The sequence below is a fragment of the Eucyclogobius newberryi genome, unplaced genomic scaffold (genome assembly GCF_026437365.1).
Source record: "Eucyclogobius newberryi isolate DKJ021-1_F unplaced genomic scaffold, fEucNew1.0.hap1 SCAF_8, whole genome shotgun sequence".
NCBI lineage: Eukaryota > Metazoa > Chordata > Actinopteri > Gobiiformes > Gobiidae > Eucyclogobius > Eucyclogobius newberryi.
In genome coordinates this window covers 22,919,742-22,942,206 of record NW_027316500.1, presented here as the reverse complement: position 1 = coordinate 22,942,206, position 22,465 = coordinate 22,919,742, and the positions used below count along the sequence as shown (strand labels likewise).

At 42.0% G+C, this 22,465-nt stretch overlaps 1 protein-coding gene across 1 annotated transcript in view; it reads left to right on the top strand.

The window, feature by feature from the left end:
• The window catches only part of sorcs3b (sortilin related VPS10 domain containing receptor 3b), a 125,358-nt gene that overhangs the window by 78,697 nt on the left and 24,196 nt on the right, over nt 1-22,465 (top strand). The window contains exons 8-20 of the mRNA XM_072436846.1: nt 2,413-2,502; nt 2,745-2,924; nt 5,949-6,095; nt 7,126-7,228; nt 9,686-9,762; nt 9,842-9,933; nt 10,447-10,554; nt 10,892-11,009; nt 14,394-14,527; nt 16,003-16,116; nt 16,898-17,069; nt 18,027-18,213; nt 22,085-22,218. Of these exons, the coding sequence (XP_072292947.1) occupies nt 2,413-2,502; nt 2,745-2,924; nt 5,949-6,095; nt 7,126-7,228; nt 9,686-9,762; nt 9,842-9,933; nt 10,447-10,554; nt 10,892-11,009; nt 14,394-14,527; nt 16,003-16,116; nt 16,898-17,069; nt 18,027-18,213; nt 22,085-22,218 (1,656 nt within the window). The remainder of the gene's footprint in view (nt 1-2,412; nt 2,503-2,744; nt 2,925-5,948; nt 6,096-7,125; nt 7,229-9,685; nt 9,763-9,841; nt 9,934-10,446; nt 10,555-10,891; nt 11,010-14,393; nt 14,528-16,002; nt 16,117-16,897; nt 17,070-18,026; nt 18,214-22,084; nt 22,219-22,465) is intronic.

The window sequence follows — 22,465 nt, the reverse complement described above, 5'->3', positions numbered from 1 at the left end:
TCCGTCGTATACTTGTAGTTGTAATTACTTAATTTACGCTTGTTTGATGAATACGGTTTAGTAAGTCCTCTCATTTCCCTATAAATTATCCGTTCTGAGCATTTCTATTATCAGATTGCATTCACTCCAAATAATGTTGACATTAGTATGTCTGGGCAAGCTAGCTTTTGTTTATTTACCGATTGTAATTCCCTCTGTCGCCAGTAGATGGAGTGCTAACACAAATCCTAATGTGGGATCGCCTCACAAATAAAAAATAAAGTAATGTATGCTTTGAGTTGATACATTATTATTTTAAGTTCCAAAACATGAGATGCCAAAGTAAAGTATTCAAGTGTGTGTTTAATTGTCAATAGCAATACAAATAATGCATAATGTCTGTTTTTTTTATTTTTAAATATATTTTATTTCTCCTTCAGAAAAATATATATAGTATTTTGGAATGAAGGGGCAAAGCCTTAGCAATCCCTTAAATTCTCCACAAATGTATGTTTTCATATTCACTTACCAAAGCTTTAGCCCTGACCCACTTTCCAAATGAATCCACCTCCTCGATTGGAACAAGAACATGAAAAATCACATGACAGCACCTGTCGAAAATAGTGATTGGATGAAAAAAATTTAAAAATGAGAAAAACTACCCAGCATGCTCCTGATCTCTGAAGTTATTGACCAGAGACAGTGGCTGAAAATAACTGGACACCGGTTGTCTGGTGGCACCTATGACTTTCTAGTGACTTTCATTGCTCGGGGCAGTTGGATTTAACTTGACAAAGAGTAATGAGGTTATCGATCGCGGGACAATGAAATAAGCAGTCTTCAACGCCTCCCCAAAGTCTCCGGGGACCCCAAGAACAGCCAAGTGCAACATCCTCAAAATGCAGCCCGGGAAAATGCACCATATTGATTTTCGATAGATTATTCCATTAAGGCCCTAATGTAGTGTGTTGGGGACAAACACCATCCTTCTAGTTGATTAGAAAATAAGCAATCAAGTGCGTGGGCTTTGGCTGTAAGTGGACGGTGAAGTGTTCCAACATCTTGGAGAAGTGCGGGAGATAAAGGCCGCACCATTTTTGACTGATTCTAAAGGTACAGCTTATTAAAATAATGGCAGGGTGAGGTTTCATGTGTAGATCAATATGTGTATGATGGATGTTTCGGTATTGTGCTATAAAAATCCTCAGTTAACCTCACATTTCTAAAGAATGAATGCAATACATGGCTGTGTCGTGTTGTGTTGGTGTCTCAGAAGAGTTGATTATTTTATTCTTTCCTCTTTCTATTTGTAAGATTTTGCATCGGGATGACAACTCCACAAGTTCCATATAAAGTTCACACATGTTGGTGCACATTAACATTGAACATTCTTCTTTTTTTTATTCGCCTAAGGCCCGAAGTCACTGGGATAGGCTCCAGTCACCCGCGACCCCGAAAGGGAACAAGCGGTAGAAAATGGATGGATGGATGGCATTCTTCTTTTACTGTGCTTTATATCATAATTTAGAGGCAAAACTTTCCCCCAATCCTAGAATTTAATTACAAATGAATTCATAGTTTAATCTCTGTCAAGGAAAGTGCAAAAAATGAATAAAAGCTGAATAAATCCATCATCAAAATACCACCATATGAAGTCAGTACATTCAACTTGATCATTTGGATTTGAAGTAAAGATATCAGGGTATTGTCACTCACATTTTTTAGCAGTAAACATAAAGCTCTGCGAAAGATTGGCACAATGTCACGACACATTAAAACATTAACTTCCGTTCATCCTGTTTTACTTTGCTTCTCACATTTGTCTCATTAAAAGTTCCTGTTTTTCATTTCCCGCCTCATGTGATCACGTGACCCTCCCTTATGTGTCCCACCTGTCGCCACGCCCTGAGTATATAAGCCCCTCCTTCCCTTTGTCCTGTGCTAGTTCGTTAGTTCAGTTTTAGCTGCATTTTTTGTCTTCTTTGAGCTCTTCATTTTGACATTTTCCTAGTTTTTGGATTCAGTTGTTCTTTGTGTTATTCTCACACATCCTCCAAACACAAGGGCAGTAAAACAAAGCTTTCTTTACAGTTGTTTTTCATGATTCCAGGAGTTTGGGACATTGGTCAGTAGAGTTTATACCCCTGAACTATTTTAGATGACACTGGTTTGAGTTCAGGCCTGGGCACTTTTGGATGTCGGAGCTGAAGCTTTGACAATGCAATTCTACTTTTTCAAAATACATTTGAAAACGCATATTTGAATGGCAGGCTTTTGATTCATTTATATATATATATATATATATATATATATATACCATGCCGAGTATTTGTTGACACCAAACATCCTGCATCACTTCAAACAAAATGTTATTTTTCTCACGTTTCCCTCATTCAAATATGATTGACAGTGTTTTTCTCTTTGCGCTACAAGGTAACCAAGTCCGGCCGCACAAGCTACTTTGTGTCCTACATGAGAGAGTCCTTCAAGCAAATGAAATTACCAAAATACTGCCTCCCGAAGGTATGCATCAAAGCAAATAAACAAGCATGCTACAATGACCCCTGCATTATCATAAAGCAGCATAACTCCATTTCATCAAAAGTGTGTTCCTTCAACAATGTCTCTGTGCTCTGAAATGCCCTCATGCTTTCAATAGGCTTTCTGTAATAATTGACCACTATTTTGTATCCGTCTGTCTGCCTGCCTTGAGCCACTTGTACGCTCTTGTCATTGTGCGTCTGTAACCTCCCTCTCCGCTGTAGGACATGCATATCATCAGCACGGATGAGAAGCAGGTCTTCGCGGCGGTGCAAGAGTGGAACCAGAACAACACTTACAGCCTGTACATATCGGACTCCCCGGGGGTCTACTTCACCCTGTCATTAGAGAACCTGAGGACCAGCAGAGGACTGGCCGGGAACCTCCTGGTGGACTTTTATAAGGTGAAGATGTAGGGTTTGTGTGGCTTTGGGTAAGGAATGCAACATGTTTAACACGTATAGCTATTTGATAGGGACAGTGAATATTAAAGAATGCATATGAATTATTGTGTGAATAATATAATTTCTGTCTGCAGTCCCCAGGCAGGTAATGCAGAAGACAAATATAAAACTTCAAGAGAAAGACAATACAGGACGGGCTAGTTAAAAGTGCACTTGGTTTTCCTTCATTTCAGTTTGAGAGTGGAGAGTGTAATGGACATTCTCATCCGATAATGAGTCCCTTTGACCATGTGACTGTGTGGTACGCTGCACATTTGAGTATTTCAGAAAAGCTGCAGAATTAAGAAAAGCAATTAACTGGGAGTGATCAATAAAAGTGATAGTATGTCAGTATAAAGCAGTGTTGATGAGTGATGAAGTGACACTGGACGTTTAGTGGTGAAGGAAAGGAAAAACTCAACAAACTCCACATTTATTAACATCAAATTGTATTCACAATACTGGGGAAACAGAGACTAGTCCAAAAACATCCAGGGCATTGTGAATGTGCTTTTTATGTTTCCTCTAATTTGTTAAAAAAAAGAAAAAAGGAAAAAAAAGGTCAGTGTTTTGTTAATCACATGACCTCATCCAATCACATGCCTTGAATCTTTATTGCTTCACCAGTCTGTGAAACACGCACATCACCATTTCTAAGTCAGACTTCTTCACGATACAAGTATTTAAAGTAACACTGTGTATCTTTACCTGCATTATTCAATGGAAATAGAACGTTAAAACCACACCTCAGAGCATTGTTCACGGAGAAAGATACATTTTATGCCCTACTGTGGAATATTATGGCCAAAGGAAAAACATTTCCATAGAAACAAGCAGGAGGCTCCTCCAGGCCAAGTAAGAGTTCATTTTGTGGAGATTCAAGCCCAGCACAGAATTTAATACATTTGTAATGCAATTAAAAAAACAAAACAGTTACACTTATAATACAATCACTTATTCTCTATTTCTGACTAAAAAACAAGATTTTAAATAGGGTCTACAAAAGAGTGTCGGGTTGGAAAAAGCCTGAAATAGCATTTTAGTGTCTGATAAGAAGTATAATACGTAAGTAGAAGTAAGTATAACATGTGTAATTACTAATTCATAATATATATTTCAGTTATTTATGTGTCCCATTGGGTTGATCTTAAATCCTGGGTAAATGATGGTAAATGAAGTCAAATGAAAAGCACTGATAGTAAACTTGTGTGTGGTAATGGAACATGGCATGTAGAGACTTGTAGTACACCATGTCCTTTAAGAGCCATCACATATTCCATGTGTTAACTGAACTGAACCCATCTTTGGAGCAAACACAGATTAATGGTTCATTCCGGGTTCATTAGAGTCTTCATTGCGAGTGTACAGACATTACTGAAGGCGCTCCATTCAAACATGATGTAAACATTAAACTGTGTGTTCTAAACTGAAGCTCTGATGAAACAGTCACTTGTGATTAGCTCGAACTGCAGCCCCGGCCACACAACACACTCCCATTCATCTGTAATTATCAACAAATTAGTCACAAATTATTATTGTGGCTTCAGAGTTCAAATGGAGCATACAACAAAGCGCTGCGCATGATTACTTATTATTACACCAATTAACTCGAGTATTGAAAAGTGAGTGTGTGTAGCTGGTCTAATGACATGTACAGACTTTAACAATGTTGTGTGATGGGATTTGGGAAAAATCAATCAAATAGGGATTTTGCTGATGTGTTTTCCGTTTAGATTTGCTATATATATGTTTAAAAAGTTGAAGTTGAAAAACAGAGTATTTTAGGGCTGGTGGTAGAATATTTTTGTATACTGTAAGTGTTTTAATGTTTTTTGCAGAGGACGTTTATTATCTAACCTTTCCATTTGATATTTGCCCTATTTCACACACAAACATGATATGAAAGCAGGAAGCTAACACTGTGTAAATATTTCCTTTCAAACCGGCGCAGTTCCAAAAAACGATTTAAGAACGATCAACCAGTCGTCTTATTACCATAGTTTCAAAGACACTAGAAGCACTTTTTGTTATCAGATTGGAGAGATTTATACAAAAACACAACCTTCTCACTGATAATCAATATGAGATTAGAACAAATAGAGCAAAGATCTTGGCCATAACTGAGGCAATTGAAGAAATCAGCAAATCATTGACAATAAAAAACATTCTTTTTAAATCATGCTCTAGTGTTACCACATCCGTTATACTGCACAGAGATATGACGTAATAAGTCTAACAGTGCAAGAAATCCACTTGTCCCGCTCCAAAAAATGGAAATACGAATCATCCAAAACGCCCCATCTGCTTAAATTTGATGATTTAATTATCATACTCTAATACTAATGTTCAAAATTAAAAATGATCTTGTACCGTTTGTTAGCAAGAGGGCTATACATTGAGCTGTCAAATGAATTTTGGCTTTGAGAACCTCCAGGAAAAGTTTCTTTTTGTCAGTCTGATTGTGGAATAATAAGAAGTGTATCACAGTCGACCACTACAAAGTCATTTGAACCCTTCACCAGAAAAAAACATGCAGCTCTTTGTCTTCATAAACTTGGACCTAATGAACCATTTCAATAGCAATCGTAGCATTATGGCAGTATCCAGTACTTTTGGTAACGTATTGCACATGAAGATGACTGTGAGGTTTCCCTGTAATAAACAGGAGCGAGTGGACCAGTGGTGTGGACAGAATGCTGCTGCTTCCTTGTTTAATGATCTTGTTACTTGTGTCTCTGTGCAGTATTGTCCCTGTGTTCTGTGAGGACACTTGGGGTAATTGGAAGTAATGGCAGCTCAGCAGGGGCCAAATGAAAAAAAAAAAAAAAACAGACCTTGATTTTCTGTAGCCACCTTAAAAAGACATAAAAATACTGATTGCCCTTTGGAATGATTTGTCTCAAGTTTTGTCAGAATTGTCAAGGAGTGAAATGGTGATTGGTTCATTAGCTTAGCCGTGTGTGATTGTGGCGCTTCTCATTGCAGGTTGAGGGCATAAACGGCATGTACCTGGCCAACAAACTGGTGGATAATCAAGTCAAGACGTTTATAACCTACAACAAGGGCCAGACGTGGGCCCTGCTGCCGGCTCCAGCCACCGACATCGCCGGGAACAACCTGCACTGCATCCTGGTGAGTGGGACAGGGATCCGCTGAGTCAAGTGTGAACAGGAAGTGATGGTTTAGAGTTCGTGTTATATTAGTTTTGTAGTTGTGCTAGTATCCTGTCTTATTTATGTTTGGATCTGTGGATGTTCCAAAAATGTGATGCAACAAAAGAGTAAAAATTTAAATAAAATGCAAACTTGGACTTTCACCTTTAGATGAGAAACAATATCTCGAGTTCAGGATTCTTTAACAGCAACAGAAGCACAAGAATGGGAGTCTGTAACCTTTGACAAAATAAAAATGTCAGAAAGCTACTCCTGACTCGCAAGAAAATGAGCTGATGAAATTGACAGTGAAATGAAATACGATACATGATACAAGACAATAAAAGTCTTTTTCCCCTTCACGTTAGCTTCTTATCTGCACTAACTGTCTGAGGAGATGCTTGGATGCCCTTGTGTTATTATCGATGAGCCGCCCGCGGTGTCTTCAGTTACTGGGGTCCGTCTTCCCATTAACCTTTCAGATTTCAATTTACTACCTATGGTTACGCCGCTTTAATCAACATAAGATTACATATGGCCGCCACTGCTATTATAACAAGGCATTCTTTTCTCACCTTATCCAACTGCTAGGTTCTTTATAATTGATGTTGTTGGCGTAACAGCAAATTACCGACCGCTGTGCGCAAATGACCACTCAGCTGCTCTCCTCGGCTTTCTCTGACCTCGCTCCATGCCTGGCCATTTTTGAAAACGCTTTATTGATGTTTTTCCCGCTGCGCTTTAGTCTGCGGGATGAGTCGAAATGATTTGAATCAATTTAGCCAGTTTTATCCGTGCATCTGGGTGAATTTTAATTACATGCCTTGTTTGCTTTAGAATGAAACAATTCGAATGCCCTTTTGTGTCCTCCTCAGCTTTGAAGAACTGCGAGCACTTTTCTCTTTCGCAAACGGTCGGCACTTCTTGCACAATAGGGGAGAATTGTAGAGTCGATTGCAATGACGCAGCAAGAGATCGTCGCGATACCTGTTTTTCATTTTTGTTGACAGCCGTTTTGTTCGCTGCACCTTCACCTGGAGATGTCAGAGAATCCGTACACGTCAGGACCAATCACGAGCAAGAAATCGGTGCCGGGGATCATAGTGGCTACAGGTACGGTTACGCAATGTGAGAGATGAATTAAACGACTGGGATTGTAAGTGACAGAGGTGGTTTGCATCACTTTACATAACGTGGCTAAAGTCATATCTTCTCTGTCAGTTAAATGGAGTAGAGCAGGGAAAGTTAATCAGGCTGTGTCCCCATCTCTGTCACTGAAATTAGAAATGTACTTCAAAGCCAGCAACCTGTATTTTGATTAGATTAAGGCTCCAAACTTGTGCTACTTAGGAAAGTTGAGGGAGCTTAATAAATCAATGTGAGATGTTAAAGTATATTGTGTTTTATAATATGTTGCTTTCACATTCGCCCATGTCTGTCACAGTTTCAGATGTAGGGATTTTTAATTGTCATTTTTATATATATTTCAAAATGGTTTGAAAAATAGAAACATAAAACAAGCAACAAGACCAGGGAGAGCAAAACCATAAAATATTATTATTTTTGTATTGTCGAGGCAGTATATTACGGGATCAATAACAAAAATGGTCCAATTCTTTATGGAAAGTTAGTCACCTCTCACTATGTCACACTTCAAGCCAAACTCAAACAGTACTGTGCAATCAGGCTTGTTTTTTTTCTTCATCATCATTTGCCTCAGAGTTTAGTGCTTCGCTCATTGATTAAATTGATTACTAAAGAAATACAAAATGTTTTTTCCAGTCCATAATATATATTTCTTTCCCCATTCTTTTTTCCTCGTAAGAAGCCGTAGTTATTTTGGGTCAAATGGTTGAAACAGATTAACAAATTATCCCTTAACATTAACCAAACCTCAACAGTTAAGCAAAAATGTGAGCATGGACATTTGCTTTATTTAAGTGATATTTGTACCTATAAAAAACAGTGCCAGTTTTGTGCCCCCCAAACAAGAGCCCCCCTTGTGCCACCCCAGAGAAAAAAGCCTGAACACGCCCCTGATTTAGATCATTTGCGTTGACTAGTAAGTATTGTATGTGAATAGACCCAGTAACCTTCATAGAGAATGTATACAAAAGGTATACATCAGTGCAATAATATTTAGTTGCAATAGACACTACACTATAGGTTCTGTTGTTTGGGGCTTTCTTTGTAACTTGTTTTCCATGTACCGTGTTATACTGATTTTGTAGAGCCGAGTTCTTTTACCAACTCTTTGCTCTCGCTGCTCGGGACCAAAACACAATTACAGGCCTGGGAGTATCTAAATAAGCTGCATTCACACTGAGCTGAGCTGACACTGGAGGACACGCTTCTCCTCATACACTCACTATTTGGCCATTGAAGGACTTATGTGTCGCTGTATTGTATGAGTTTATTATTGATATAATGGGTCACAAACAAACATGTATTGGTCATGATTGGTGTTTGAAAAAAGCTTTATTCAGACTGTGTGGAGGCCCCTCCCCCCACTGGGCCCTGGTTAAACAAGGACCTTCAGCCAGATGCCCCGATTTTGAGAGTCATGTTGTATCCTAGCCTGATGACACAAAACTAAATCAAATAAAGAACATATAAATACATCTGTTACGTTCATCCTTTTTAAACATATTTTATCATAGTACAGCTTAAAATCTACTTTATTTGTTTGGGCAAGTATTTTTTTCATGACCTGCGCTCTTTGCTCAGTTATTGCAATGCACTTTACGCAGACTCAGCTCCAGCTATTTGTATAAAAACTCAACAGTTTGAACACATTACACAACAATTCACTGCAAAATCGCATCAACTTTTGGTCCCGTCTTACATCTCTGACACTCCGCTCAGTCCTCATCATTTCAGTCCAGTCCAACTTTTAACAGTCCCACCAATACGGTCCTTATGTGGTGAGGACACTTTGTTACTGTGGTCCAATCTCCTGGAACGACCATTGAGTGCTGACACCGTGACTGTGTTAAAACTCAAATAAAACCTTTTTTTTTTATTTTATTGCATAAATTGACCCTGTGCTCTTGAAACATTGAATCTATTATTATTACTACTATATTTTACCGATTATAGAAACTGATGCTCTTATAGATATTTCCTGAATAATTTGGCAATGAATATACTTCCATAACTTTAATTCAAACAACACATGCGTTCGCACATCCGGCCGGGAACTTGTGCAGTGGCGACCGAGTCCGCCATTTTGAAAGGGGCACAACAACACATCTACTACATACGAAATCCAGGAAATATGAGAGCAAAATGCCAAAAACCTGCGTTCTGTAATGTCATTGTTCTGTAAGGTCATTGTTCTGTCAGGACATTGCTCTGTTGACTGACCAAGAAATGATAGCTTTGTTGTGTGCCTTAGTTTGCCGTTATCATCTAAAGAATCAAAGTATTCGTAGCTCATTACGCCGTAGAAAAGAATGCAGTCGTGTTGGTTTTTATATATCGCGTGCCCCTTTTAAAATGGCCGCTATGGGGAAGTCCCGGCTGTATCACCGCGAACACATGTATCACGTTCTCTTGTGTTTTTCTAAGGGAACATTGGCACCGAGCTGTCCACGTCCAACCTCGGCATGTTCATAACGGCGGACGCTGCGAATAGTTGGCGACAGGTGACAACACACGTCCTGCTTAGTGCTATTGCTGTACACGACGATCAACAGCACTAACGTTATGTTATTCCCTGCGCAGATCTTTGACGAGGAGCACAACATGTGGTTCCTGGACAACGGCGGCGCGCTCCTGGCTGTTCTGCATGCCGCCCAGCCCATCCGACACTTGTGGTGGGTGCTTCGTGACACTCTCTAACTCCGTAATTACAGCAGATGCTTTACAGACTGTAAAAGGGGAAATCACCTGGGTGCAGATCCATTCCCGATGCATGATTACATTTAATGTTTTGGAGCGCTTGATAGGCTGAAGTTTGCACGATGGTGTCGCTGGGTGGAAAAAGAAATGGAAAAAAAAAAAAAAAGGGGGAGAGAGCTTACAGCTTTGTGCCGTGAAGGGTTGAAGTGCTTTTATGCAAATGAGGGTTGGAAATATGAGGCGCAGGATGGGAGTCGGAACGCTATCCACGGCCCCCACGCATTCGGGCAACTGTCAAAAGTGATTAAGTCGAGAAAGATGATTTAAAAAAAAAAAAGAATCCCACACCTGAGTTACACCTCCACATTCCCCTGTTTGTCATGTACACGCCATTCACACTCAATGACCTTTTCCATTTCACGTTGCATTGTCCGAGATTACGCGCGCCAAGATGTTGATGGACAAATGTTTTCTTCTATTCCGCAAAGGATCAGTCTCGATGAGGGCAAGAAATGGGATCGGCACACTTTCTCTTTAGCGCCGCTGTACGTGGACGGGGTTCTGATGGCGCCCGAATCTGAAAATCACATTATCACGTAAGTAACAGACTCTCAGAAAAATCCACGTGGAGTCAAACAATATCAGTCTGGGGAAATTATCTGTAGCGCAGGCATAAACAGGCAAATGCTCTCTGCTTTATGATTGGCAGTTAAAGGAGAATGAACCTGGGTGCTTTCAGAAAACAACAATATTTTTGGGGAGATTACACAGAGCACATAATAATTACAATGTGTTACTTTCATACAGTCATTTTCTATTTGCAATTTGATGCATACATTATTCAGGGGACATGCACGTGTGAAGTAAATGTAATTACTCTAAGTAGCTATTAATCACGTCGAAGTTCTGAGTTTTTGCATTTGCGTTCTTCAGGTTCTTCGGACACTTCAGCTACAGGTCAGAGTGGCAGCTGATCAAGATCGATTACAAGGGCATCTTCAGCAGGAGATGTATGGACGGGGACTATCAAACGTGGCACCTGCACTACAAGGTAAGGGCAGTATCGAGCAGTATGGATTGTGGTAACGACAAGCACGTGCTGGTGATGACTTTGAATGCATTGCACCCGTATCATACACAAGGAGTCAAAGGACAGGCGACTTAACGGCTCTTGAATGTAAAAAAAAACGGTTTAAAACATCAAAAGATTCAAAATAATGCTGAAACATATGGTTCTATGTCCAAGATAGGCAGCACGCTCGTCTGGTATGGGTTTAGGGGTGCAGGGTTTAGGGGTGCAGGGTTTAGGGGTGCAGGGTTTAGGGGTGCAGGGTTTAGGAGTGCAGGGTTTAGGGGTGCAGGGTTTAGGGGTGGAGGGTTTAGGAGTGCAGGGTTTAGGGGTGGAGGGTTTAGGAGTGGAGGGTTTAGGGGTGCAGGGTTTAGGAGTGCAGGGTTTAGGAGTGCAGGGTTTAGGAGTGCAGGGTTTAGGGGTGCAGGGTTTAGGAGTGCAGGGTTTAGGGGTGGAGGGTTTAGGGGTGGAGGGTTTAGGGGTGCAGGGTTTAGGAGTGCAGGGTTTAGGGGTGCAGGGTTTAGGGGTGCAGGGTTTAGGAGTGCAGGGTTTATGGGTGCAGGGTTTAGGAGTGCAGGGTTTAGGAGTGCAGGGTTCAGGGGTGCAGGGTTTAGGGGTGCAGGGTTTAGGGGTGCAGGGTTTAGGAGTGCAGGGTTTAGGGGTGCAGGGTTTAGGAGTGCAGGGTTTAGGAGTGCAGGGTTTAGGGGTGGAGGGTTTAGGGGTGCAGGGTTTAGGAATGCAGGGTTTAGGGGTGCAGGGTTTAGGAGTGCAGGGTTTAGGAGTGCAGGGTTTAGGGGTGCAGGGTTTAGGAGTGCAGGGTTTAGGAGTGCAGGGTTCAGGGGTGCAGGATTTAGGAGTGCAGGGTTTAGGAGTGCAGGGTTTAGGGGTGGAGGGTTTAGGGGTGCAGGGTTTAGGGGTGCAGGGTTTAGGGTGCAGGGTTTAGGGGTGCAGGGTTTAGGAGTGCAGGGCTTAGGAGTGCAGGGTTTAGGAGTGGAGGGTTTAGGGGTGCAGGGTTTAGGAGTGGAGGGTTTAGGAGTGCAGGGTTTAGGAGTGCAGGGTTTAGGGGTGCAGGGTTTAGGAGTGCAGGGTTTAGGAGTGCAGGGTTTAGGGGTGGAGGGTTTAGGGGTGGAGGGTTTAGGGGTGCAGGGTTTAGGGGTGCAGGGTTTAGGGGTGCAGGGTTTACGGGTGCAGGGTTTACGGGTGCAGGTTTTAGGGGTGCAGGGTTTAGGGGTGCAGGGTTTAGGGGTGGAGGGTTTAGGAGTGCAGGGTTTAGGGGTGCAGGGTTTAGGGTGCAGGGTTTAGGGGTGCAGGGTTTAGGAGTGCAGGGCTTAGGAGTGCAGGGTTTAGGGGTGCAGGGTTTAGGAGTGGAGGGTTTAGGAGTGCAGGGTTTAGGGGTGCAGGGTTTAGGGGTGCAGGGTTTAGGAGTGCAGGGTTTAGGGGTGGAGGGTTTAGGGGTGCAGGGTTTAGGGGTGCAGGGTTTAGGAGTGCAGGGTTTACGGGTGCAGGGTATACGGGTGCAGGGTTTACGGGTGCAGGGTTTAGGGGTGCAGGGTTTAGGAGTGCAGGGTTTAGGGGTGCAGGGTTTAGGGGTGCAGGGTTTAGGAGTGCAGGGTTTAGGGGTGGAGGGTTTAGGGGTGGAGGGTTTAGGGGTGCAGGGTTTAGGAGTGGAGGGTTTAGGGGTGCAGGGTTTAGGGGTGCAGGGTTTAGGAGTGCAGGGTTTATGGGTGCAGGGTTTAGGAGTGCAGGGTTTAGGAGTGCAGGGTTCAGGGGTGCAGGGTTTAGGGGTGCAGGGTTTAGGGGTGCAGGGTTTAGGAGTGCAGGGTTTAGGGGTGCAGGGTTTAGGAGTGCAGGGTTTAGGAGTGCAGGGTTTAGGGGTGGAGGGTTTAGGGGTGCAGGGTTTAGGAATGCAGGGTTTAGGGGTGCAGGGTTTAGGAGTGCAGGGTTTAGGAGTGCAGGGTTTAGGGGTGCAGGGTTTAGGAGTGCAGGGTTTAGGAGTGCAGGGTTCAGGGGTGCAGGATTTAGGAGTGCAGGGTTTAGGAGTGCAGGGTTTAGGGGTGGAGGGTTTAGGGGTGCAGGGTTTAGGGGTGCAGGGTTTAGGGTGCAGGGTTTAGGGGTGCAGGGTTTAGGAGTGCAGGGCTTAGGAGTGCAGGGTTTAGGAGTGGAGGGTTTAGGGGTGCAGGGTTTAGGAGTGGAGGGTTTAGGAGTGCAGGGTTTAGGAGTGCAGGGTTTAGGGGTGCAGGGTTTAGGGTGCAGGGTTTAGGGGTGCAGGGTTTAGGAGTGCAGGGCTTAGGAGTGCAGGGTTTAGGAGTGGAGGGTTTAGGGGTGCAGGGTTTAGGAGTGGAGGGTTTAGGAGTGCAGGGTTTAGGAGTGCAGGGTTTAGGGGTGCAGGGTTTAGGAGTGCAGGGTTTAGGAGTGCAGGGTTTAGGGGTGGAGGGTTTAGGGGTGGAGGGTTTAGGAGTGGAGGGTTTAGGAGTGCAGGGTTTAGGAGTGCAGGGTTTAGGGGTGCAGGGTTTAGGAGTGCAGGGTTTAGGGGTGCAGGGTTTAGGAGTGGAGGGTTTAGGAGTGCAGGGTTTAGGGGTGGAGGGTTTAGGGGTGCAGGGTTTAGGGGTGCAGGGTTTAGGAGTGCAGGGTTTAGGGGTGCAGGGTTTACGGGTGCAGGGTTTACGGGTGCAGGGTTTACGGGTGCAGGGTTTAGGGGTGGAGGGTTTAGGAGTACAGGGTTTAGGGGTGCAGGGTTTAGGGGTGCAGGGTTTAGGGGTGCAGGATTTACGGGTGCAGGGTTTAGGGGTGCAGGGTTTAGGTGTGCAGGGTTTAGGGGTGCAGGGTTTAGGGGTGCAGGGGTGAAGTTCAGACGTCCTGCAGAAAAAACTCAGTGGCATTAACAATGAAGTGAATACTTAATGCGCTGCTGAAATTGTGAATATAAAATATATAGGTTGTTTTGTCATTGTTTTGTGTTGCACCATCACCAAAGAAGGTTCTTATGTTTGTGAATTCTGTTCATTGACAATGGCAATAACCCTTTTCTGATTTAGATTTCTGAAAGGACATGTTTTTGAAGTGTTCAGTGACTTTTCTGCTATGGTTTTCTCCATCAACTCCAATTTCCACGCAGTAAACTAAACTTCCAGCCAGATTATCCTGCCCAAGAAGTGGCCTCATTTAAACTATTACATATTTATTTCGTTTTTGACTCATCTATCTGTTGACTTCATGCTAAATTTGACTTTCCAGAAAGGTTCACCGCTCATGCTATTGACAAAGGACTCCTGAAAGTGCAACTAAGAACTTATATTGTGTACTCTAATTTAAGTTATACAGCACCACCCTAAATGTACTGAAATGTGTGTCCTTTGTGCGTGGCAGGGGGAGCTCTGCGTGATGGGGGAGAAGCAGATCTATATGAAGCGCCGGCCGGGGAACCGCTGCATGCTGGCCCAGGACTACTCCAGGATCTACTCATCTGAGCCGTGCGTCTGCAACTCCTATGACTTTGAATGGTAATGCCGCCTTTACTGGGACTCACGCTGGGACAGAGGCGCACACTGGGCTTTTGTTCTGTGTTTACGGAACCATTTCTTTCACTTCAAGAAATATTGCATCAGGTTTGAATTTAGGTAGGATTTCGCAAAGCGTTAAAGTCTTTAAACTGGATTATTTGAAATTGCACATAAGACGAACAATAGAACAGTATACTTCTTATAAAACAGTCTTCTCATAAGTGGTTAAAGTAGAAAAAGTAAACTAAATGTGCTGCAAAATGCTATTAACCTTGAATTAAACTACTATTTGAAGTTTTATTAACAATGTCATAACCTGTTTTAACCTCCCCCCTATCTCCGCCCACTTCTCTGCACTTTCTTGCAATTCACTCAGAAAGTTCAGACTCCGGCTCAGACATGAAGGGTGGAAAAATGTCACATAGCCATTTTTCAACAATAAAAAAAACATGTATAAATGAATACTGCCTGTTACAGTTAAATGTATGTGTAGTGTAAAAGGGGCGAGGCTTCTCAGTTTTGAACAGAAACTCAATGGTCCACTTTCTATTAATAAGCTGTTTTAGATCAATATTTCAATGTATAATAGAGAAAACAAATAGTGATGAATGTATCATATAGTTTAATATTAAACAGGAAAAAAGCTTATTATTAGCATCAGTGAATGATAATATTAAGATAATAAATGTAACCTTTACCCTACAACAAATCCAGTTTATTTTGGTCGTTTGGTTAATAAAGTGTATATACTTTGCACATCTAGAAAGTTCCACGTTTGATTCCTTCATGTGGGATGTTGGGCATAACTCCTAGTACCCAAATGTCCACTTCCAATCGAGAACTAGCACAGAATCCGGTTGTTAGTGGACTAGCATTAGCACACTGCACACTGGCCGTCCTGACAGGTTCCCCCAGTGGCTTTAATGGGGTCATACCGACGACCTGAGTCCTGGGATTAGAAGTTTTATATTTTTGGTCTAAAAGCAGAATCATGGGGTTGTTAGTGGTAACTTTTAGCTTATGTGAATTATATGTAAACTTTATGCAGAACTTCAGCGCTCATTCCCCTCACAACGAAGCATTCAGGCAATTAAACAGCTGCAAGTGTGAAATCAGCTCCTGTCACTTTAATAACTATGTCAAATTGCAGTGTAACAGGATAAGCCCTGGATCATTCTGATGGATGCGAGTTAGGAACCTTCCATCAACGCCGCTGTAATTTGCATAATGTGGGGACAAGTGGCTTTTTTAAAATTCAATTAATAATGAATGGGCAAATTAATTTTAAATATCTTTTATCCATCTATGCGAAATTCAGTTTGATCCTGCATGTCTGACAGTCATTTCTCCGCTTAAATTATGCCACCATGTTCCAACTGTGAAGTATTTGCCCTTACACAGAAGAAACTCGGAATCTGGCTCTTTATAATTTTATGAAGTACTATTTCTCTGCTTTTTTTGTTCTGTTTTGGCAGTGATTACGGCTGGGAACGCCAGACGGATGGAAAGTGCTCCCCTGCCTTTTGGTTTAATCCAAATGGTGCGGTTAAGAGCTGTGGCAACAGTCAGAGCTTTCTTAACAGCACAGGGTGAGTGGCCTCCAATACTCATCACAAAAGGGTATTATTCAGTTCCAGCTCATTTGTCCTGTGAACGTAAACACACATTGTTACAGGGAAAGCAGAGTGGAAATGTGTGCGGTCTCGCCTGTGTTTCTGGAGAAGTACGATGCCCTTGAAACTGGTGCAAGAAACATAGAAAGTGACAAGATCAGCAAGAAAAAAAAAGTGCTAAACAATAATAGTACATTACAGAAAAAAAACAATCGGCCGCTGTTTTAAATTGACAATTGCGATGGCAAATTTCCTTGTTTTTCATCCTTCCAAAACCCATGAATACACAGGAGTTGAACTCTCAATCTTCAGAATTGCTCTGACCAGTGAATAACATTCTGAGGCTGGATGAAAGAACGGAAACAAAACATCAAGCAATATTTTGCTCAAGTGGAGCAGATTTTTAATGGTCTTACAAATGCCAGTAAATGTCTTGTAAATGCAACTATAAGTGCAATAACTAGTGTTTATGTATGTGCCTTATAGTTTACTAAAGAACTATTATTTTTACAGCATTACCATCAATTCTGATTTTGGATCTGCTTTTATTTCATGTTATTGAAACATATATTTGTGGCATATCATCATATCATATCAACAATTTGAAACGATTGGATCTAAATTTAGTTAAAAATATATTAATATAACAACCCTAGTATAGTTACATAAATAAACTAGACATCCTGTTGTGCCTGTGTAGAAAACAAAACATTGTCAGTCACTCTCTACTTTTAATTTACTTACAAAATCCTTCCAGGTACCGTAAGGTTCTATCCAACAACTGTAAGGAAGTGGGACGGAACACCTTCTCCCCCAAGAGGCAGAGCTGTCGCCCCAGAGCGCCCCAGGGCCTGCGCCTGTCCACCAGCACAGGAGAGCTCAGCGCTAACGTGGGAACCAATGTCACCTTTATGGTCCAGCTGGAGGATGTGAGTCCAACTATAAGGCCATCCATTATATACGCTGGTGCTCGGGGCGGGACATACGACAGGACAATTCATATCACTATTTACTTGGAGCCTACACGGCAAAACAATTCATTTCTACTACTACTACTCATCTCTAATTATTGTTTTTACTAGTTTAGATTTTGAGATCAAGAATTGGAACTTTGTTGGTGTGATCCCTAATTTGTGTGGTTTATGAAGTTTTAAAGGGAGTCATCTGGACAATGTGTTTGAAATCAAGACGTTTTGACTCTCACTGTCAATTTGAAGTATAAATTTGTTCATTTAATTCATTGATAATTGCTTCTGGACGACATTTGTCCAGATGACGACCATTGAAATCTAATCTACCACTGTAAGACTTTGACATTTCTGACTTAAATAATATAAATGTATACATGCGAGATACAAGTGAGAAGTATTTAATTATTTAGTTGACTTATTTTTCCCCCATCATCTCAATTTTCTTTTTGTGGACTTTGAGAGATTTATTTTTTTATTTTTTATTACATAACATTGTAATTTCGTGGACTTATCAACTGCCATTTTCTAAATCACTGACTCCCGATATTTTTCTTAACATTTTAAGTAGCTGAATAGATCTAAATGAGCCAATACAACTTTGACATCAATCAATATTCTAAATCTGAGCTATTTCAATAGAAAAGCAGAGAATTCACGTAGGATCACTTCACAATAAAATGCATATCCTCCATCCTTACTTGTCCCCTTTGTAAGTTTCAACTTTGGTTTGGATGACAGGCCCAGATAAAGTCTTCATTCAGGCTGCTCTGTTCCTGTCCAAATCTCCATAGTATTTCTGTCGTTTCTCACTGATACCCAGCTCCAAAGCATTACTGACATGTCACAGCGGGACTCGGACGTGTGAGCACTCTGGCGATCCGTGACAGGCGCCTGTGTCTGTCTCTGTGTCCCCAGGGGGACGCGCAGAGGACCACCATGCAGCTCGACTTCGGGGACGGCATCCGAATCACCTACTCCAACTTGAGCAGGACTAACGACGGCATTAAGCACATCTACAGAGCCACAGGGATTTACCGCGTGACGGCGCACGCCCAGAACGGCCAGGGAGCGGACAGCAGCGCCTTGTTCCTGCACATCACCAGTACGTGTGAAGGGAAAGGAGGGAAGAGAGGGAAGAGAGGGGAGAGAGGGGACGAGAGGGAAGAGAGGGGACGAGAGGGGAGAGAGGGGAGGAAAGGGGAAGAGAGGGGACGAGAGGGAAGGAAAGGGGGAGAGAGGGGAGGAAAGGGGAAGGGAGGGAAGAGAGGGGAGAAAGGGGAGAGAGGGGAAGAGAGGGGACGAGAGGGAAGGAAAGGGGGAGAGAGGGAAAAGAGGGGAGGAGGCGCGTGGAGGGTGTACATTTGGGATTCAACAGGCAGCGAGCACAGTATAGTATGATGTAGCTTCACTTGGCTGTTTCGGTCACGCTTGTGCTGCTGTAGAAAAGAAAAGGACCATGGACACTGCATTTATATAGAGATAGAAATACTATACATGTATATATATACTGTGAAAAGAGACTAAAATGTAAGTAACATAGACACAAGAACAACAGAAAAACATAAGAAAAACAACAAAAAAAACATTAAAAAACAGACAGAACAAGCAGGACAAGGGAGAACATAAGGTAAGTAGAGGAATACAAGAAGAAAATAAGGGAGTGGCATCACACACATAAAGAAGGAGAATTAAAGCTTATTAAAGTGTAATAATTGTCCCATTGTGTCCATTGTTTTTGTTTTTTTTATTGTCTATTTTTAAGTTGATTTTTGAGGTTATTTTTCCATTGTGTGTTTGTCTGTTCGGAGCGGTTTGAGTGCCTTCTTCCCTGGTGCCAGGAGTGGGTTCCAAAGATATCCATCCCTTGTGTCCATGGCGGGGGTTTTGAGGCCCAAGTACATTATTCTGAAATTGAGTGGGATGGTGGTGTCAAAAAAAAACATATTCACTAAAATGTGGTTCATGCTTCAACAAAGTATCCGATTTGTAGTACAATATGCGTACAAGTAAGTACACAAACAAGGATATAACAAAACTAAATATGACCACTAGAGGGTGGATGGTTTCAACCTTTTCAATGCAATTCAAAAATGCTTTATTTATCCCCAATGCCTTAATCACAAAACGACGGTACTGAAAACACACCTACATACTACGTACTAAAATATATTCAGAGTAATTTAATGTATGAACAGTATAAAAAAGGTCAAAGAGTAGTACAGAATAGCAAGTGTTACTGCGCCTTTAACTTGTAATGTGTGATACTTTTACATTAAACTATAATAAGAGTTACACAATAAAACGTGTACAACTGCAATCAGAAAAGGCAGCACTTGAGAACTATGTGTGGTTTAAGTTTAAGTCTGGGTACTACTACACGGTAATCAGACTCAATAAAGCATGAACAAAGACTTCACTCTTATTAACTATTTGTTCATTATGAATTAAGTCTTTAAGTCTTTGTTCATGCTTTACTCAAGTGTTACCCAAAAATGTTGAATGGAAATGACTTTTATTTTCTAATGGACAATGGATCATATTAAAGGGGAGCCCATGTGAGGCTTCTTGTCCCGGGCCTGCTCAGCTTCAAATATTGCTTTTGTTGGGACAAATGACCTGCCAGCACGAGGTACTGTTTCTTTATTGATACAGTGAGGGGCCCTTGAGAGCAAGCTTTCATTTGTAAGAACGCCCTGTTGAAACAGCATAAACCAAGATAAATACAGATCCAATAAAGCATTCAATAAAACAATTTGTAACATTTTACAAACACATGAAAACACACATATGCATACACAATTTAATACAATTATTCATGGCGAGAGCACTGGCAGCGTGGGTAATTTTTACCCAGTGCTTTGAATTCATAAAAAGGCATAAAACCATTTAATTTTAAAAAGTCGGGGGAAGAGCCAAATTGCTGAAATACTTTTTTCCAAATTCTGTGTTGACTGTAGTTTAAAAATGTCCTGAGATCTCAATTTATGAATCCTTCATCTGGTGTTCAGCAAATGTGTTCAATAATCCTACTTTAGAGTATAAGTGACAGTGGTGAGTTCTGTATCGATCTCCTGTAATGAACCTTAGAGCTGAACCTTAGAGCTGAACCTCAGAGCTGAACCTCAGAGCTGAACCTCAGAGCTGAACCTCAGAGCTGAACCTCAGAGCTGAACCTTAGAGCTGAACCTTAGAGCTGAACCTCAGAGCTGAACCTCAGAGCTGAACCTTAGAGCTGAACCTCAGAGCTGAACCTCAGAGCTGAACCTCAGAGCTGAACCTTAGAGCTGAACCTCAGAGCTGAACCTCAGAGCTGAACCTCAGAGCTGAACCTTAGAGCTGAACCTTAGAGCTGGACCTCAGAGCTGAACCTCAGAGCTGAACCTCAGAGCTGAACCTCAGAGCTGAACCTCAGAGCTGAACCTCAGAGCTGAACCTTAGAGCTGAACCTCAGAGCTGAACCTCAGAGCTGAACCTCAGAGCTGAACCTCAGAGCTGGACCTTAGAGCTGAACCTCAGAGCTGAACCTCAGAGCTGAACCTTAGAGCTGAACCTCAGAGCTGAACCTCAGAGCTGAACCTCAGAGCTGAACCTCAGAGCTGAACCTCAGAGCTGAACCTCAGAGCTGAACCTTAGAGCTGGACCTCAGAGCTGAACCTTAGAGCTGAACCTCAGAGCTGAACCTCAGAGCTGGACCTTAGAGCTGGACCTTAGAGCTGGACCTCAGAGCTGGACCTCAGAGCTGAACCTCAGAGCTGAACCTCAGAGCTGAACCTCAGAGCTGAACCTTAGAGCTGGACCTCAGAGCTGAACCTCAGAGCTGAACCTCAGAGCTGAACCTCAGAGCTGGACCTTAGAGCTGGACCTTAGAGCTGAACCTCAGAGCTGAACCTTAGAGCTGAACCTCAGAGCTGAACCTCAGAGCTGAACCTCAGAGCTGAACCTCAGAGCTGAACCTCAGAGCTGGACCTTAGAGCTGGACCTCAGAGCTGGACCTCAGAGCTGAACCTCAGAGCTGAACCTCAGAGCTGAACCTCAGAGCTGAACCTCAGAGCTGAACCTTAGAGCTGAACCTCAGAGCTGAACCTTAGAGCTGGACCTCAGAGCTGAACCTCAGAGCTGAACCTTAGAGCTGGACCTCAGAGCTGAACCTCAGAGCTGAACCTTAGGATTGAAAATAGTTCAAAACAAAGAGTGTTACAGTCTAATCTGCATAACCACATTTATATTCATATCATAAACTCACACTGGTTCATTACTGTACAATTAACCTACTTTAAATCAAGTCTCTGTTGTTTGAGTTATTTAAATGAGTTTGTGTTACGTTCACATCCTTGAAGCGATGCACTTTTACATCTGCACATGGTCATGCTTTGTTTGTTTCTGCCCTGAATGCAGCACTTTGATAAACCAAGTATAAGAGTCTAAACATGTGAACAACTGTGAGGGATTATATATATATATATATATATATATATATATATATATATATATATATATATATATATATATATATATATATATATATATATATATATATATATATATATATATATATATATATATATATATATATATATATATATATATATATAACAGGTTCTGTTCACTTCTGACCTCGTGTCTGGAGTGAATTTATTGTGCGAAAATGTTCACGTCAACCATAATATCTGTAGAAGCACGTTGATGTATTATGTATTATGTATTTTATATTATTTACTATGTTATTTCTGAACTGTAGCCTCAATAGTGTCTGTGCAACCACTAAACCACAACGACAAATACAACCACAAATACAGCATGTGTCAAGCAAAAGAACTGTATTTATAGCATAGTTGTAATATTCTAATATATTGTCTTTAGAGGTTAATGTAATCAGCTCCGTGTGTGTGTGTGTGTGTGCGCGCGCGCGCGTGTGTGTGCGTGCGTGTGTGTGTGCGTGCGTGTGTGCGTGTGTGCGTGTGTGTGTGTCTCAGGTCCAGTGGAGCGCATCTACCTCTCGTCTCCGATAGTGACCGTCCGGGGGAAGGAGGCCAACCTGAGCGTGCTAGTTTGGCCCAATCACACCAGAACTCTGACCTTCTTCTGGTGGTTCAACAATCGCTCCGAGGTCAGAAACACTGAGCCTCCTTCACACTGTTCCACACTCTTCTAATGTGTTTGCACGTCCACATTATGCTGGACTCTCCGACTAAAGTAAATGAATACTCCTGAGATTTGAGCCTTGGTTTTGACCCTTAAATAATCTATGTTTATTTACTCATAGTTTGAATGTTTTACGGTCACGGACATGGAATTTACTGTAGGTCTGAACGATTCTGGCAGAATATTTAATTGCAATTCATCGGACGAGCATT